Source organism: Saimiri boliviensis, chromosome 12 (genome assembly GCF_048565385.1).
Source record: "Saimiri boliviensis isolate mSaiBol1 chromosome 12, mSaiBol1.pri, whole genome shotgun sequence".
Classification (NCBI taxonomy): domain Eukaryota; kingdom Metazoa; phylum Chordata; class Mammalia; order Primates; family Cebidae; genus Saimiri; species Saimiri boliviensis.
In genome coordinates, this window is record NC_133460.1 from 41,550,684 (window position 1) to 41,569,386 (window position 18,703).

The following is an 18,703-nucleotide window of genomic DNA, read 5'->3' on the forward strand; positions in this document are numbered from 1 at the left end:
AGATGGGGCTTGGAATTCTCATATGGTGGTTAAGGGCATAATATAATATTGCTCTTGAAAAAATAATAACATTTCTGTTTTTAAATATGGGCCTTTGACTATAACCTTTTATTCAATTAAATTCAATCAATATTTATTAGGATGTACCAGGGTACTTTGGGTGGTGACAAAGAGATGAAAAAAATCAGTTTCTTTCTCTCTAGTTAAAGGAGATAAAACATGTTCAAGATAGCCATACTTGGCAAGATTATACTGCCTCTTTCATAATGAAAAAGATGCTCACATTGTTAAATAGTATTCTTGGCAACTTCTATGGATACCCCCCAGAATGAGAGATCTCTTGTATAAGCAGTTGATTTAGGATTTAGGCAGTTACATGAAATATTTTACTACTGGTTTATCATCATCTCTGCAGAAAATTATCTAATTTCCAGGCATACTTGAAACTGATATTTAGCACCTCATTTTACAAACTTTATTTTACTGTCACACAATAGTGTGTAAATGTGTCCTGTGTTAAAAATAGGTGTATCAGTTATCTATTGTTGTATAACAGATTACTCCAGATTTGGTGTCTTGTTAAAACAACACTATCCACAGTTTCTGTGGGTCTTGAGTCTGGGGCCCTCTGGCTAAGGGACTCTCAAAGCTGCAGTCAAGGTGTCCACCCCGGCTGTGGCCATCTGAAAGCTCTGTAGGGGGAGGATCTGTTAATACTCGGGGCTCACTCTCTTGCCTATTGGCAGGTCTCAGATCTCTCAGGCTGCTGGTCCTCAGTTCCTCCCTGTCTTCCTTGCTGGGCCACATGGGCCTCTCCAAAAGGCAAATTCACAACATGGCAGCGGACTCCCCTCAGAGTGCAGAGTGTAGGAATGACACGCAAGCCACAGTCCTTTTATAACCTGATGCTGGAAGTGACATCTCATCACTTTTGCCTAATTCTGTTTGTTAGAAGTGAGGCATTACTGTCTAGCCCACTCTCAAGAGCAGGAGATTATACAAGGATGTACATAATCTCAGGGGACCATCTTCGAGGCCACCTACTACAGCTGGCAACAGAGCCAATCACTTTAGTGTACAGCTCATCTGAGGAGGGTTGAAAGGTATACTTCTTACTCTGTTTTGCTTTTTTCCCTTTTCCCTTTTATTATCTATTTATTTATTTTTGAGACAGAGGCTCACTCTGTCACCTAGGCCAGAGTGCAGTAGTGTGATCATGGCTCACTGCTCCTCAACCTCCATGACTCAAGCGATCCTCCCACCTCAGCCTCCCGAATAGCTGGGACCACAGGCATGCACCATCACACCTGGCTAATTATTATTATTATTTTTTTTTTTTTGAGGTGGCGGAGTCTTGCTATGTTGCCTAGGCTGGAGTGCAGTGACATAATCTCAGCTCACTGCAACTTCCACCTCCCTGGTTTAAACAATTCTCCTGCCTCACCCTCCTGAGTAGCTGGGACTACAGGCACACACCACCACATCTGGTTAATTTTTTTGTATTTTTAGTAGAGGCGAGGTTTCACCATGTTGGCCAGACTGGTCTCAAACTCCTGACCTCAGGCAATCTGCCCAACTTAACCTTCGAAAGTGCTGGGATTACAGGCATGAGCCACGGCACCCAGCCACTAATTTTTTGATAGTGTCCTTGGGTACTTCCTCCCAAACATCACCCCACTCTTCAAGGCATACAACTATAGGTGACACACACAGTAGATCACAGATTGCCTTAATCTCTTGAAGATTTGTTAGTCTTAAAGCATGTCAACCAGCCGTATCAGGTCTTTTTTACATCTCTTGATCATTGCATTTGGAGAGTTTGCTGGAAAGAGTATTGTGACTGGTTAGATGAGAAATCGGCAGACAGAAATGGGGCAGGAGGAGCCTGTAGCTGATATAAACAGGCTCCTTAATGCATGAGAAAATAGGTTTGTTTCATACACGGTGGTTGAGGAGAGGCTTTAAATCATGTTGCCATACGCCCATGGAAAGAAGACCTAAAAATGCAGACAGGAGGGATTCTTTCCCAGGTGTGCTTCTCATGAGTGTATCTACAGGAGGTGAGCATCTCCTGGCCCTCCTTCTGCCTTGTGTATATCGCAGGAGAGCAGCTGGTCTGCAGTCTTTTAAGTTCTGTGCAAATTAACTGTTTCATGGGAAGACTCATTGGTTTTACTTTATGGAAAGGTGCAGTTTGGTCTTCAGCAAAACGCTCACGACATACGTATGTGAGCATTAGAGGTTTGGAGAAAAGGTAGTATTAAACAGATTCTGGACAATGTTTTTTTTAATGCATAATGATGTTCAGTGATACTGGTTAATTTTTAATAATGGAAATTGATTTATGGGGTGTATTCAAATTGAGGAGCATGCATCAGCAATAAGACATACAGATGAGGCACGTTGTGTGCTTTTCTTTTTTTAGGCTTCAGTGTAACCATGTACCATGTTTCTTTCAGTGGCTTCATATGCGCGGCTCCCTCTGCCCGCAGTGTCCCGTGTTCTTCCCCATCTTCCCTTACCTCTTAACTTGGCTGCTTCCTTTTCTTCCTTAGGGTCTGAGCAGAGAGACCTTTCCTGACCACCCAATTTCAGTCATCCCCGGTTCCACCCCTTGCCTCCCATCAATGCCTCTTCTCGTCTTTTTGTATCAGACTTTGTTTGCCCTCTGGCTCTTCTGCCCAGTTCACACATACATGACTGTCCACTCTAGAAGGATAGGGGTTTTATCAGTTTTATTCCTGGCTGTAAGCCCAGTGCCTAGCATAGAGTTGGTGTTCAATAAATATTTGTTGAACCGATAAAATCGCTTACGACCATTTCTCATTCTATAAACCACATTTAGCTAAGGGCTTACTGTTTTCTGTCCATCTCCCCGACCTTGGCTGGTGGATGACTCAGAGAGGCTTGTTCCCCAGCTGTTCCTAGTGCCTAGCACAGCTCAGAATAGATGCTTGTGACACTGATGAAAGAGTGAGTGAATTCTCTGACAAAGGACTAGAAGGAGTAGAACCTGCCCTTCCCAGGCGAGGAATAGGAGACTCTGCCTGGGCACCGTGTGTTTCTGAAGGAGAGCACCATGTCTTAGCCATCCTTATGTCTGTAGCTGATACCCAGCCCAGTGCTTGGCACAGAGCAGAGAGTCAATACAAGGTAATTGGATCAGATTGAATTGAGTTTGGGAAAAGCTGGAACAAAATCTCTCCTGACAACAACATTGGATGAAGCTCAGCTTATGAATGCTCTCTTAAAGGTGGCAGCGATGGCTCCTCCTGGATTCCCTTCTGTGATTGTGTTGTCAGAATGCCTAGTAGTATGCATCTATTCATTCATTTATTCGTTCTTTCTTTAAGCTCCACCTGGAAGCATACAGAGCACAGGGCACGGAAAGCTACACACATTATGAGCCCCACCTTTTGAAAGCATGTCTTGAGGAAAAGTGAGGCTGTATTCTCCGGCTTATACAACCTCCCTGAGGAGGCACACGAGTTGGACTCAGGCGGTTGTAGTTGCCTGAGTCCGGCCCCTGTGTTGGCCTCCACACCGGAGTCGTTGAAGAGAAGTAGAAAGGGCACCAATTGTGGTCGCAAATTGGCTTTTGCTTTAATCCTGGCTTATTCAAAAACACTCAATATTTTTCCAAACTGAATTTAGGGATTTTGATTGAAGCCTGAATCATTTACCACAGCAGAGCATATCACTAGTCTAGGAAAAACTAGAACTTAAAAATTACAAAGTCCCTTTAAGTAATCCAGTATAGGATAATTACATTATTAAATAAAGCTGTGGGTCTCAAATTATCCCACTGCCATTGGACATGTGAGGATAATAACGTGAACTGTGCTAAGTGAACGGAGCAAAAAAAATTTTAACAAGAAGAGGGTGGGTCTAAATCATATGTTTGTGTTTAAACAGAGGCTACAGAAAACAGGAAGGTTTACTTGGTTTATACATTCAAGTGTCCTAAATAGGCATAAGGCTTTCAGTGATTCTCAGAAGACTGCTTTTCTAATTAATGACAACAATATATCCAGACTCTGTGCCAGATGACCAGTAAGCTTTAATAATTCATATTTGCAAACACCAATATGGGATATAGACTCTGCTGGACAGTGTACCTGGGCAGAAGTTCATGTGCCTACAAAAGGAGGTGAAAAAGGCTAGGCACAGTGGCTCACACCTGTATCCCGGCACTCTGGGAGGCCAAGGCCGGTGGATCACTTAAGGTCAGGAGTTTGAAACCAGTCTGGCCAACATTGTGAAACCCCATCCCTATTGAAAATACAAAAAATAGCTGGTCTTGGTGGCACACACCTGTAATCTCAGCTACTTGGGAGGCTGAGGCAGGAGAGTCGCTTGAACCTGGGAGGCAGAGGTGCAGTGAACAGAGATTGTACCACTGCACTCCAGCCTGGGGGATGGAGCAAGACTCTTTCTCAAAAAAAAAAAAAAAAAAAGAATCAAAAAAATTGGGAGATGTCGAAGTAACGCTCGAGTCATTCTGGATTGCGTGGTGATTGGTTTGGGTTTTATTGTGACTGTTTTTGCGTTTATTTATTGAGTGTTCTTACAGGTGGTTTAACTGAGCATAACACTGGAATTGGGCTCATTTATCTTCTTTTGTTAATGTTTTCATGACCAGAGCTAACTATTTGGGTGCCAACATAGTTTTTATTATGGCAACCTGAAAGTAGTTTTAAAAAAAAAATAGACTATGGCGTTAACACCCTATTAATTTAGCCAGAGAAAAGGTAGGCAGGCTTAACCACTGATGTAAGTAAGACCTCTTCTTTGCATATCAAATGCTTTCCTGTTGGAGAGAAAGTACGTAGGACACTGACTGGGGTGCAATTTTCTGCTCTGTGTGTAAACTGCCTTTAAATTTTAGGGAGGAAGAAGGTACATGCATGGTAAGCCCAAGAGGAAAGAACTGGAACAGGGAATTGACGAGAGGATGTCTCTGGGGCTTTCTTTGGAGATGGCCTCTCGGTCAGGGGAGCAGGCTGAAGCCAAATAGGTTTTAGATGAGTGTGTATTAAAAATGTATCTAGGAACATAAAATATGTAGGATTTTTGAATTACTTGTTTGATACACAAATGCCATTGGCTATACCCATGAAGGATGGGTCACATTACATTTGACAAATCTTGCCTCAGAGCAGTCTTCCGTTTGTTTACTCCCTCCTCTTGTGCCAGGATGGAGCTCCAAAACTCATCGAGCCACAGGTTTCAAAGGTCTGGTGAGCAGGATGGAAAAGGTTGGAAAAGGAGGGGCTACTTTGGGAAATGGGAACCCAATACCCTGATGAAGCCTCCATGGCAAATCAATTCCATCATGTTAAGGGAGTCAAATGAAATCTTAGCACATACTTGAGAGTCTATCTTCATTGTTCTGACAACTGAAAATTCTTTACATTTTTAACTAGCACAGGAGTGGTGATTTCTGCCGTCTTTCTTTGGGAGCAAAAACACAATAAAAATTAAAAATTAAAATCCTTCTTGTGAAGTGACTTGAAAAACACATTCACCCCAGGGAATTGGCAGGAGGTAGGGAAAGATGGCCCACCTCAGCCTCCCAAAGTGCTGAGATTACAGGCTTGAGCCACCACACCTAGCCTCCATCTTATTATTAGGTTGCTGCAAAAGTAACTGTGGTTTTGCCATGACTTTCAATGACAAAAAAACGCAGTTACTTTTACACTAACCTGTTGATAATTGTCTTCTGGCCCAACCTTCCCTTGGAGATACCCAGCAGGAGTTACGGGACCATTATCGTTCCTAGACAAAGAATGAAGAACACTTAGGAACATGCACAGTTACTCACAAGGGACATTTGAGTCCCACTTGTCCCCCATTCATTTTCTGCTCGAGGGATAACGTATGATAGTAATAGCCATGATCTCATGGATGCCGACTCTGTGTTGTACTGTGACAGCCGCAGCATCCCAACTACCCTGTGTGGTTGGTTATTTTGTCCCGTTTTCCCCATTTTTTGTACGAGACCTTGGCAAGTTCAACAATAACATAGACTTGCCAAAGTCTCATCTAAAAAATGAGGAAAATAGGCTAAAATAACACAGTAGAGCTGCACTTAAACCTCGGTCCATCAGACTCAAAAGCCAGGGCTTTCTCAGCTCACCCTTAGTTTCTTCCAACACGGAACATTCAGAGATAACGTGCCATTAAAGTAAGGGTTTGTGTCTTTAGGCCCAACACAGGCCTTGGCTCTTTGGGAAGTACAGGAGACATGGAAGTTAAGCAAGGGAACCTGCCTCTGAAAAATATTTGCAATGGAGGTGTTTACTGTAGAAGACAGAATTATGCAAGTCAGCAACAAAAACTAATGCCAAATAAAGATTTAACATTATGTCACAGGTAATAAGAACAGTAAGTCCCAGTTCAGGGACCAGCTTAGATGCAATGGCTTGCTATTTTGCTTAATAAGGACATTCAGAAACAACTACCAGCATCTTTTGATATCCTCATTTCAGAGAAAATAAAGGATATTATAATACCACAGGAAAGAAATGAGGAGGGATAACAGTCCTCAGTGGAGCCCCTCCATATCAATGCCACTCTTTGCTTTTCTCTGCTCTCTGCCCTGGGAGGCTGACCGATGTGAGCTCCATTAACAGAGACCCCGGGCCCTGTAGTTGCCAGTGGGGTTTAGCCATGGAAATGCCAGGACGGGGAGGGAGAAGCGTGGAGGCAGATATTTATTCCCTGTTGCTTCCGCCTTCAGGCTGGTGGCATCCCTTTAAGGAGGAGGCACTGTGTGGTAGAGAGTCTTCTCTATCCTGGTAATCACTCCCACCCCTCTGTGGCCCTTCAGTTTAGGAGTCATGCTGGCTGAGTTGCTCTAGCCCAGGTTCCTGGACCACGTATCTCTTATGCTTCCTTTACATCCCACCAACACCTTTGTCAGTTGTTCTGGTGTAAAAATCTCTCACTGAATTATTGTTATTATCATTAATTTTATGTATTTATTTATTTTGAGATGGAGTCTCATGCTGTCACCCAGGCTGGAGTGCAGTGGTGTGATCTTGGCTCACTGCAACCTCCACCTCCCAGGTTCAAGTGATTCTCTTGCCTCAGCCTCCCAAGTAGCTGGGACTATAGGCGTGCACCATCACACCAGGCTAATTTTTTTGTATTTTTAATAGAGACAGGATTTCATCGTGTTAGCCAGGATGGTGTCGATCTCCTGATCTTGTGATCTTCCTGCCTGGGCCTCCCAAAGTGCTGGGATTACAGGCATGAGCCACTGCATCCAGCCCAAATTACTATTACTATTATGATGATGATGATGATCGAGACAGGGTCTCAACTCTATCAGCTAGGCTGGAATCCAAAGGCGTAATCATGGCTCACTGCAGCCTCAACCTTCTGGGCTCCAGTGATCCTCCCATCTCAACCTCCTGAGTAGCTGGGACTACAGGCCCCTGCCACCCTGCCTGGCTAATTTTTGTATTTTTTGTAGAGGTGGGGTTTTGCCATGTTGTCCAGGCTGGTCTCAAACTCCTGGACTCAAGCATTTCCACCGACCTTGGCTTCCCAACATGCTGGGATTACAGACATGAGCCACTGTGCCCAGCCTCCCTTGAATTATTATTACTCAAGTATTCCATCTATTTCCTGTTGAAAATTGTGACTGATACAAGGAAACTCTTTAAAATCTAGCCAATTTAACTTCATGAAACTTGACTACAATTATCCCCATTTTTCTCATTTCACCACTGACCACTGAAAGCTTCGTCTTGTTAGATCCATTCTACCATCCTGTCTTTTCTTTCTTGAATTCCAAGTGGCAACTACTTATTCATAGAGTGAAACCTTTTTACTTCCTCTGTAGATGTCCCATTAGCAGAATACACTAATGTGTAATGGGGAGAACAGTTGGGCAAACTGGTAGGTACCTCAAATTGCAGTGTGTCTGAGGGAGGCTTGAAAGCAAGGGAGTGGTCAGACCACCCAGGCTTCAAGGTGGCACTTTCTTCCCCTTACCTGTCTCCACTGGGGCACACCAGACGCACATGCACCCGCCAGGAATGGTTCCATCAGGACCAACAAGCTTAAGTGTGTCCGTGAGTCTTTCTAAAAGTTGATTCTTAACAGTTTTTCTTCATTTTTAATTTCTGGATGAAAGTTTCTCACCCTCATGCAACTAGTTGGACTGGTATTTTGGTTTCACAATATATTTAGCTAATACTTCATATTGTTGTTTTTGCGTTCCCAAAATTTGTCACGTTTTAAATGCTACAAAGTACATTTTGAAAGTCTGGAATGTTCAGGGAAGATTGAAGTGAATATGTCACACTTTCCTGTTCTCATTCCATCTCCTCTCTGCCAACCCCTCTGATACTACACTTAGGCATTTATGGTCCCTGGGACGTTAGGTGATTATAGCTCTCTTTAGCAATGATCTGTTACTGGGTACAACATGGTGTGATAAGCAAAGTTCATGTTCTTTTTCTCAAGGGATGGCATATTAGTAAGGATATAGGTTCAGATGTGTGTAACAGAGACTCATAAACTATAGTTGCTTACATACATTGGGACTTCAAAACCTCTTACCACAGTGCAGATATAGATGGTTCAGGGCCAGTGTGGTGGCTTTGCTTTGTAAGGTTGTCTGGGGACTGGGCTCCTTCTTTCTTTTTCTCCTGAGCAGTTTGGCCTGATTCATATGGTCCAAAGCTACACCTATTCCCTTTGAGGGAATTACATTCTGGAAGGACATCAGTTATACATCCTGTTGGTCATAATTTGGTCACATGACTGCACCTGGCTGTAAAAGGAAGCAGAAAAATGATGCCTTTATTCTGCACCCAGCGATTTAGCATTTGATTATCAGAAAGGAAGAATAGATATTATGGAGAGGTTAGCCACAGTTGGGAAGTGTTAAAGTCTCCTTGTGCCAAGCAAGATATTTTCTTACAAATAAGTTAAAGGGAAGGGCTGTGCAGTTCCACTGAGCTTGAGTTGCCTCTGAGGCATCTAAGTTGATGACAAGGGACTAGAGTGTGGATGAATTTTTGGAACCAAACAATCCAATGTAGTCATGGGCTTTAGAACTGAGCCCTGGAATCCCCATAGAGAATGATTTCTTTAAGGAGTGATATGCAGAGAAAGAAGACCACATCACAGACTGCAACTAAGTATATGTTTTTTACATTTTCCCTGTTGGGGGATGGAATGAGGAAGAAGAGAAATCGAATAAAGCAAAGAAATGTAGAGGTGGTAGATATTGGGTAGGCGTTCTCCCAGGGTCCCTTGCATATGTGCCCATCTTGTGAGCAAAGCCACTGACTGTGTTCTGGACTGTCTTTTCAAAGATCTTTATACAGTGAACAGCAATGGAAGACAAAGATATTGTTTTTCTTCAAAACAAGGGCAGGCATGCTTACTGTTCAGTATTAAAGATACAGGTTCTCTATGCCCAGAACTGTTCTGTAATGCAGCCCAGTGTATGAAAAGGTATCATCTACCCCTCTTCGCATCTTCTTTTGGGAACAGAGTATTAAAGAACCACCACAAATGCTGGTACATTGACTATTGCTATTACTGTGAGCAACTAACCATTTTTTTGTCTCTGGCCAGGAGTTTCTAGGCTTCTGCCAGCATCCATCAAACTGGCAGCTGAAATTGTAAATCTACAAATAGGGTAAAAATCTTAGACCCTTCACAGTTCTAAATAGGAGGGAGGGTTCAAGTCAAAATTAGGGTTGTTCGTTACCAAATGCTATAAAGAAGTTAAAGAAAATGAAGAATAAGAAAAGGCCTTGGGTTAATGATTCAATACCATAGCTCTAAGCTTTTGGACTCAGGACTCTTTACATTCAGCTTATTGAGGGCCCCAAGGAGCTTTCGTTTATGTGGGTTATACCTACTGATATTTACTGCAATAGGAATTAAAACTGAGAAATAATGTTAAAATATCTATTAATTCATTTAAAAATTATATGACATCCACATGCACAAAAATACATCAAGCTGACCCTCATAACTTATACACAATTACAAGCAAAACAACCAGCTAGTACTAAAATAGCAGGATCAAATTCTCACATAACAATATTAACTTTAAGTGTAAATGGGTTAAATGCTCCAATCAAAAGACAGAGACTAGCAAATTGGATAAAAAGTCAAGACCCATTGGTGTGCTGTATTCAGGAGACCCAACTCACATGCAAAGACACACACAGACTCAAAATAAAGCGATGGAGGAAGATTTACCAAGCAAATGGAGAGCAAAAAAAAAAAGGAAGGATTGCAATCCTAGTCTCTGATAAAATGAGCTTTTAAACCAACAAAAATCAAAAGAGACAAAGAAGGGCATTACATAATGGTAAAGGGATCAGTGCAACAAGAAGAGCTAACTATCCTAAATATGTATGCACCCAATACAGGAGCACCCAGATGCATACTTCTAAAAGTAAAACGTAAAACTATACAACTTTTGGAAGAGAACACAGGAGAAATTCATTATGACCTGGGATAGGCAGAGTTCATAGATATAATTGTAAAATCACAGTCCATAAAAGAAAAAAATTTAATGACTTAATCAAAATATGAAACCTTTGCATTGTGAAAAAAAGACAGGCAGCTGACTGATGGGGTGGTGGTTGCTGAAGGTTGGGATGGCTGTGGCAATTCCTTTTTTCTTTTCTTTTTTTTAGACAGAGTCTTACTCTGTTGCCCAGGCTGGAATACAGTGGTGCAATCATGGTTCACTGCATCCTCCACCTCCAAGGCTTAAGTGATCCTTCCACCTTAGCCCCTGAGTAGCTGGGACTACAGGTTGTGTGCCACCTTACCTGGCTAGTTTTTTGTTGTTGTTGTCAAGATGGGGTTTTGCCATGTTGCCCAGGCTGGTCTCAAACTCACGATTTCTTAAAATGCCATGCATTGGTTGACACTTCCTTTCACGAAAAATTACTCTGAGTGTGCAGTGCTGCTTGATTGCATTTTTCCCACAAGTAGAATTTTTTCCAAAATTGGAGGCAATTGAAACCCTCTTAAACCCTGCCACTGCTTTATCAACTAACTTGTTGTAATATTCTAAATCTTTTGTGGTCATTTCAGCAATGTTCACAGATCCCAGCACTTCCAGAGAACAAGGAAGGAGGATTGCTTGAGGCTAGGAGTTTGAGACCAACTCTGAGCAACTTAGTGAAACTTGACTCTAAAAAAATATTTAAATATTTAACCAGGCAAGGTGGCAAGCACCTGTAGTCCCAGCTATTCAGGAGACTGAGGTGAGAAGATGGCTTGAGGCCAGGAGTTCAGGCCATGTGGCACTAGTGCCTGGGCAACAGAGCCAGACCCCAACTCAAAAGAACAAAAGAACAACATTCACAGCATCTTTACCAAGAGTAGATTTCATCTCAAGAAACCCCTTTCTTTACTCATTTATAAGAACTAACTCCTCCTCACCTGTTCAAGTTTGATCATGAGATTGCAGCAATTCATTCATATCTTTGGGCTCCACTTCTAATTCTAGTTCTTATACTGTTTCCACCACATGTGCAGTTACTTCTTCCACTGAAGTCTTGAACTTCTCAAAGTTGTCACCTATGAGGGTTAGAATCAATTTCTTCCAAACTTCTGTTAATATTGATGTTTTGACCCACTTTCATGAATCTGAATGTACTTAATGGCATCTAAAAAAGTGAACCTTTACAAAAGGTTTTCAGCAGTTTGCCCAGATCTATCAGAGGAATCACTATGGCAGCTATAGCTTCATGAAGTATATATCTTATAAGACTTGAAAATCAAAATAACTCCTTAATCCATGGACTGCAGAATAGATGTTGTGGGACTGCAGAATAGATGTTGTGTTAGAAGGTATAAAACAACATTCTTCTCTTGATACATCTCCATCAGAGCCTTGGATGACAGGTGCATTGTCAATAAGCGTAATATTTTGAAAGAAATATATTATTCTGAGCAATAGGTCTCAACAGTGGGCTTAAAATATTCAGTAAACCCTGCTGTAAACAGATGTGCTCTCATCCTAGCTTTGTTGTTTCATTTATAGAGCATAGATATAGTATAATCCTAAAAGGCCCTGGGATTTTCAGAATTGTAAATGAGCATTGGCATCAACTTAAAGTCAACAGCTGCATGCCCCTAACAGAAGAATCAGCCTGTCCTCTGAAGCTCTGAAGCCTGGCATTGACATCTCCCTATCTATGAGTCTTAGATGACATATTTTCCCCCAGTATCAGGCTGTTTCATCTATATTGAAAATCTATTGTTGAGTGTAACTACCTTCAATTATCTTAGCAAGATCTTCTGGACAACTTGCTGCAATTTCTACATCAGCATTTCCTGCTTCACCTGGTACTTGAAAGTTACAGAGACAGCTTCTTTCCTTAAACCTCATGACTCAATCTCTGTTAGCTTCCAAATTTTCTTTTGCAGCTTCCTCACCTCTTTTAGCTTTCGTAGAATTCAAGAGAGTTAGAGCCTTGCTCTGGATTAGGCTTTGGTTTAAGGGAATATTGTGGTTTGTTTGATCTTCTACCCAGACCACTAAAACTTTCTCCATATCAGCAGTAAGTCTGTTTTGCCTTCTTATCGTTTGTACGTTCACTGGAGTAGTGCTTTGAATTTCCTTCAAGAGCTTTTCCTTTGAATTCACAGCATGGTTAACTGTTGCAAGAGGCCTAGCTTTCAGCCTCTTTCTGCTTTTGACATGCCTTCCTCACTAAACTTAATCTTTCTAGCTTTCGATTTAAAGAGAGACATGGGACTCCAACTTTCACATGAACACTTAGAGGCCATTGTAGGGTTATTAATAAGCCTAATTTCACTATTGTTGAGTCTTAGGGAATAGGTAGCCCCAAGGAGTGTGAGAGAGACTGGGGAAAAGGCAGGTCAGTGGGAGAGTCAGAACACAAAACAGTTATCAGTTAAGTTAGCATGGTTAGTGGCACTCCCAAAGAATTACAGTAGCAACATTAAAGATCATTGATCTCAGATCACCATACTGGATACAACAATAATGACAAGTTTTGAAATATTACAAGAATTGCCGAAATGTGACATGGAGATACAAAGTGAGCACCTCCTGCTGGAAAATGGTGCCAATAGACTTGCTTGGCACGAGGCTGCCACAAACCTCCAATTTGTAAAAAAAAATGCAGTATCTGTGATGTGCAGTAAAGCAAAGCACCATAAAAAGAGGTATGCCCGTACATGGAAATTTATGGCAGCTCTGTTTGTAATCACCAAAATTGAAACAACCCAGGTGTCCCTCAGTCAGCGCATGGATAAACAAACTTTGGGACATGTCCACCATGGATACATAAGAACTCTGCAGAAAGGAACAAGCTATTGGTATATTCAGCGACATGGATGGATGGATCTCAAAGGCATTATTCTTTGAGATGGCTTTGAAAAGAAGTCTCAAAGATTTTATACTGTATGATTCAATTTATGTGACAGTTTAGGAAAGAAAAAACTATAGCAAGAACAAATCAGCAGATGCCAGGAGCTGGTGGGGAGTGGAGGGAGAAGGTGACTTCTAAGAATTAATACAAGGGGTTTTTGAGTGTGATGGACTAGTCTGTATCCTGACGATTATAGTTGTGGTAGTTATATGAATCTATCCATGTGTTAAAATTCACAGAACTGTACACCGAAAAAGGAAATTTTACTGTAAGTTAATTTAAAAATAAAATAAAATAGCAATATAAACTCATTATGTAAATGTAACACACTTTTTATGAAAGTTAACCATATTTTCAAAAACAGCAAAAAAATTAGTAAGAACAGTGGCATTGTTTTACATTTTTTGTAAATCTCTATACTGTCTAGCTTTATATAGAGAGCTGCAGTGTCGTATCTCCTGCATTCACTCTGTTGTCATATCACATGTCACATCGTTTCTGGAAAACCTTACTATATATACACTTGAAAGAGGATGAGAGTGAAAAAAGCCAGTAACGTCTTAGTAGTTTCATGATCATTGTTTTGACCCTGTGGACCACCTGAAATGGTCTCAGAGATTCCCAAGGGTTTCTGGAAGCACTTCAAAAATCAATGGTATAACACATTGTTCCAAATTTTATTTTTGTAGCATGTTGACTTTTTTTTTTTCCTGGCTGTATCCACATGGCCCCCTGTGTTTACTTAATGGCTTTGTTCAAATTGCCCATTTTTTTTTTGACTTAAATTTATTTAAAGAGGAAACTTTCTATATCTCCTATAAATAGCCAATACCACTTTCCCATACATAGCAAATACAAAAACAAATACGTAATGAGAAACATTGTAAAAGTTTACTTCTGGGCCAGGCACAGTGGCTCACACCTGTAATCCCAGCACTTTGGGAGGCAGAGGCGGGTGGATCACCTGAGATCAGGAGTTCAAGAGACCAACCTGACCAACATGGTGAAAGCCCATCTCTATTAAAAGTACAAAAATTAGCTGGGCACGATGGTGGGCACCTGTATTCCCCAACTACTCAGGAGGCTGAGGCAGGAGAGGACAATCACTTGAACCTGAGAGGCAGAGGTCACAGTGAGCTGAGATTGTGCCACTGCACTCCAGCCTGCGCAACAGAGTAAGTCTCTGTTTCAAACAAATAAAATAAAAAGTTTACCTCTGAATCATCTAAAATCATCTCTGCATGCCAGAGTTTGGAAAACACCAATGTAGAGAAATGACAATGATAATGATAGCTCATTCTGACATGTTACTCCATTTGTATCAACCCATTGAATCCTGGCAATTACTACTGTACAAGACAGATAGAATTCTTATACTGTCTTTCTACGAAAACAACAACAACTTTGAAGCACAAGGAGGTTGAAGAAGTTGCTCAGTTTTCCACAGCACATACATTCCAGGGCTGGAATTTGAACCCAAGCAATCTGGCTGCAGAGTCCAAGATGCTGTCTTGGCAGATAGGAAGCCTGGATTTTTGTTCAAGTCCTGCCATCAGTTGGTTCTCGGACATGTCACTGAACCTCACCATTCTCATCAATAAAATGAGAAAGGTGAACTGCATCAGTGTTTCAAGTTGAAATGTCTGGTGCTCACGGGGGCCAGATGGTTAAGAGAAGAGTGGACTGAATCCTGTGCAATGGGAAGTGGTGGGGATTTTACATCTTGTCTGAAAAAAGCAGCTTCTATCAGTTTTGCTGTTTTTTATTTTTATTTTTATTTTTATTTTGGCCTTTATTTTATTGTATAAGAGTCTATTGAGGTCTGGATATTTTTGTGTAAAGTTACTCAAGCTTTAGAACACTTGAAAGGGCCCGTTGTGCACATGGGCTAGCTGGTTTGTGACTCCTTGACTGGATGAGCTCCTCTTGACTTAGAGGATTTATGATTAAATGAGCTGTTTTTGTACACTGGTCGAAACAAAATCCAAATCACGGAAATAGTTTAAAACAATTATGAAAGGGGATAAGGACTTAGAACGTGGCTCAGCACAGGCTACATAAACATTGATTAAGAGCTGGGTTAATTGAAAAGCCAAGGTACATTAATAGAATAACAAAGTGTATTTCTTTGTGTTCCTTTTGTGTTGTATTAGAGTAAATCAGCAATATTTATCCAGTGCTAATTCTCAGTTTGCAGAGAGCTAATGTAATCATGAGATGAGCTTATTGAAATTCTTTTCTTAGGCATAGACACTTGCCCAAGAATGGTGAGTATTAGGAACTTTAGTCAGCACTGGCTCAGAATAGTAAATGCGAACATGTGATTTATGCCATTGTGTGTAGAAAGCAATGTTTCCTGAGACATTTTCTATATATATGTTGGCTGGTTTTTGTTTTCTTGGGGTGGGAGGAGGGTGTTGGTGTGTTGTTTCCCCCTCGTCTCCTTATCAGATTTCCTTGTATGGCGTTTGACAATGTTGCAGGGCCAGTTTCTCTGTGAATCCACAGTAAAACATACTGGTGGTTTCACAATTAACCCAAATGTGGGTTTATGGCTCATGCACGTTTATGTGAATTCCTGCATTTGTTTTTATGTGTGTGTGTATATTCATGAAAAATCTGTTTGAGAGAGTGAGAAAAGGAGGGGGGACAAAACTTATAGACTGAATAGTGAAAGATGGGTTTATTCATTAATGATGTCATGAGGATTATATTTTCTCTTGGTTAATAAACTCTTTGGCGGGTATTGTAAGCCATCCAGAGCTAGTCATGCCGTTTCTTGGAAAAGATCTGAAGCAACTAGTAATTGAAATGATTATCATTTGATCAGAGAGATATTTGAAAATAACACTCATCTACAAACTTGTCTCTTCTGGGAAACCATATTTAGTCAAAATGTTGCCAAATTCTCTCTTTACTAATGTTGAGACTGATAGACCACACCACCTAATTATTTTCCAGTACATTCTAAACTTGATTTCTAGTGCGCCCTCTCCAGAAGCTGTTCCCATATGCTTTGAAACAATATCCAGCCTGACTTTATTCTGACATTTAATAATCACCATGAAATAGCTATAAAATGCATGACAACTACAGATCTTTTATTTCAAGAGGATGCTGTGGTGAATCTGAGGGAAATCATCCGTTGAAATGGTACTTTGTAATGGGCCCCATTGTTTATAAAGTACTCAGATTTTTTCTTGAGCAGAGGATAAAAACACAGTTTCCACTTTGTCTCCCATTTAGTGGTAGTTCATATTTAATCATGATAAGGGAAAGGATTCCATTACTAAAGTTTTACTTTTCAATTTTGGTAGAGTATTTGTTACTCTGCTGCTGCCTAACAGACTTTCTCCTCAAAAGCAGCTTGGAACCGGATGAGGAAAATTGAAATTTTAGATCCTACCTTAAAACATTTAAAAAAACAAAAAACAAACAAACAAAAAAAACCCAGGGCTTCTTATTATGTGAAGCTTATCCTGATAACTTTTTTTTTTGTTCAAATTAGAGAATGTGTGTGTGGAAGGAAGGAGGAAAGTCATGTTTGACAGCAAAATTAGCCAAAATCAGTTGTGAATTCCTTTTGTTTAATAGTTTAGAGACATCTTCCTGTTGTTTGTCAAAAATATTTCTAAGATTTTGTAAGCTTAGGGGTTTTCACAGCCAAGCTTTCTTCAGAAATGTGAAGTAAAAGAAATGAAAGAAGTCAGTTCAAGTTGAAATGTCAAATTCTTAAATAATTTAACAAACCTAGTGAAATGATCTTCTTGAGCCTTTTCCAAAGAATCTCTGGGTGAAGGGGCCTCTCTTTATTCCATGTATGGATGTCTATTAAATATCTTGCTGGGTTAATTCTGAGTCAGAAAAGTTGGTTGTTTCCTAGAAGCAATTAGAGATGCTTAACATTCAAATTTATGATCCGTAGGAGAAACTTACATTTCAACTACTTTTCTTAGATTCAAAGACTTTCTCCTCACTCACCCTCTCACCCCCTACCCCATATGTATTAAAAGAAAAAAAATCAGTTCATTTCTCAGCTTACAAAGTTTTTGAGAAACATGAGAATGTGTAAGTTTCTTTCAGTGGGAAGCACATAACATTTATGAAGTATTTCTTTTGGGATTACATCACAGTTTTATTTAATTTTTCGGACAAAAGTTAAATTCAATATTTGTATATAAGCCAAGGGAAAATGTACCATAAACATAGGAATTTTGGGGTGAGTCAGAGTTCCAAGAATCCTAGATTTACTTAGACCATTTATGTAGAGACAGGCTCACCATTAGTCATCCAGCTTTCACTTTTTACATTTGCAATTAATTACACCTAAAAACTAGCTTTCACCCAAGTGGTCAGATAGGTAGAGTATGAACTTTGGCCACCAACATTAAAAATGGCGATTAGAATTACTATCCTGTTTTTGGATATTTTCTAACTGTATAACAAATATATAAATTGTTCTTTAACTAAACAACTAGCAGTGAAAACCCATTGAAATGAAATAGTCGCTGAAGATTCTGTGTCACCAAAATGCACACAGTCTCCTTGCAATAGGTCAAGCCACTCATACAGCATTTCAGATGGGCCTTGTGGAGAATGGATCATTGACCTCAAACCTATAAATGATGTTTTTTGTTCTTCCCCAACCACCTCTTGTAGGATGAAGTCATTGCTGTTTCCGAAAAGGTGATTGTGAAGCTTGAAGACCTGGTCAAGTGGGTACATTCTGATTTCTCCAAGTGGAGATGTGGCCTCCAAGCTGGACCAGTGAAAACTGAGGCCTTGGGAAGGAATGGACAGAAGGAAGCTCTGCTGAAGTACAGGCAATCAACCCTGAACAGTGGACTCAACTTCAAAGACGTTCTCAAGGAGAAGGCAGACCTGGGTAAATATGACTCGTACTTCTAAATCTCATGTGTAGGCATATATAGTAACTTAACTTTTGGTTTGTAGATCTTTCTGGAAACTCTATCGTTTATATATAAATATATTTAACATTTCTTTAACCTCAAAGGGGCCTAAGAATATGGATGGAGAGATGACTGGATGGGTAAGGGGTAAATGCTACCTGTTGGATCACAGGACCTTCTGTGTGTGAGGCCTTGTGCCAGGGTGATACGGTGGTTCTAAACAACTTTCAGTGTGGTATCAAGGCATACGATTTAATTAGGGCACCTAAAATTGAATGAATCAAGAGTTTAAATACTTGCTATAAGTATGTAATATGATATCTGTTAACACCATGTCCCAATTTCATGTTTTATATTGAGTGGAAAACAAAGCGAGGAAAAGGGATGAGTTCCTCA

The 18,703-nt window shown here is 40.5% G+C and overlaps 1 protein-coding gene across 3 annotated transcripts in view; it reads left to right on the forward strand.

Moving 5' to 3' along the window:
- Window positions 1–18,703, forward strand: part of ARID5B (AT-rich interaction domain 5B) — a 196,643-nt gene that overhangs the window by 19,970 nt on the left and 157,970 nt on the right. For all 3 annotated transcript variants that reach the window (XM_003928693.4, XM_074382283.1, XM_074382282.1), the window contains one exon: window positions 18,057–18,282. In XM_003928693.4, coding sequence (XP_003928742.3) covers window positions 18,057–18,282 — 226 coding nt within the window. The remainder of the gene's footprint in view (window positions 1–18,056; window positions 18,283–18,703) is intronic.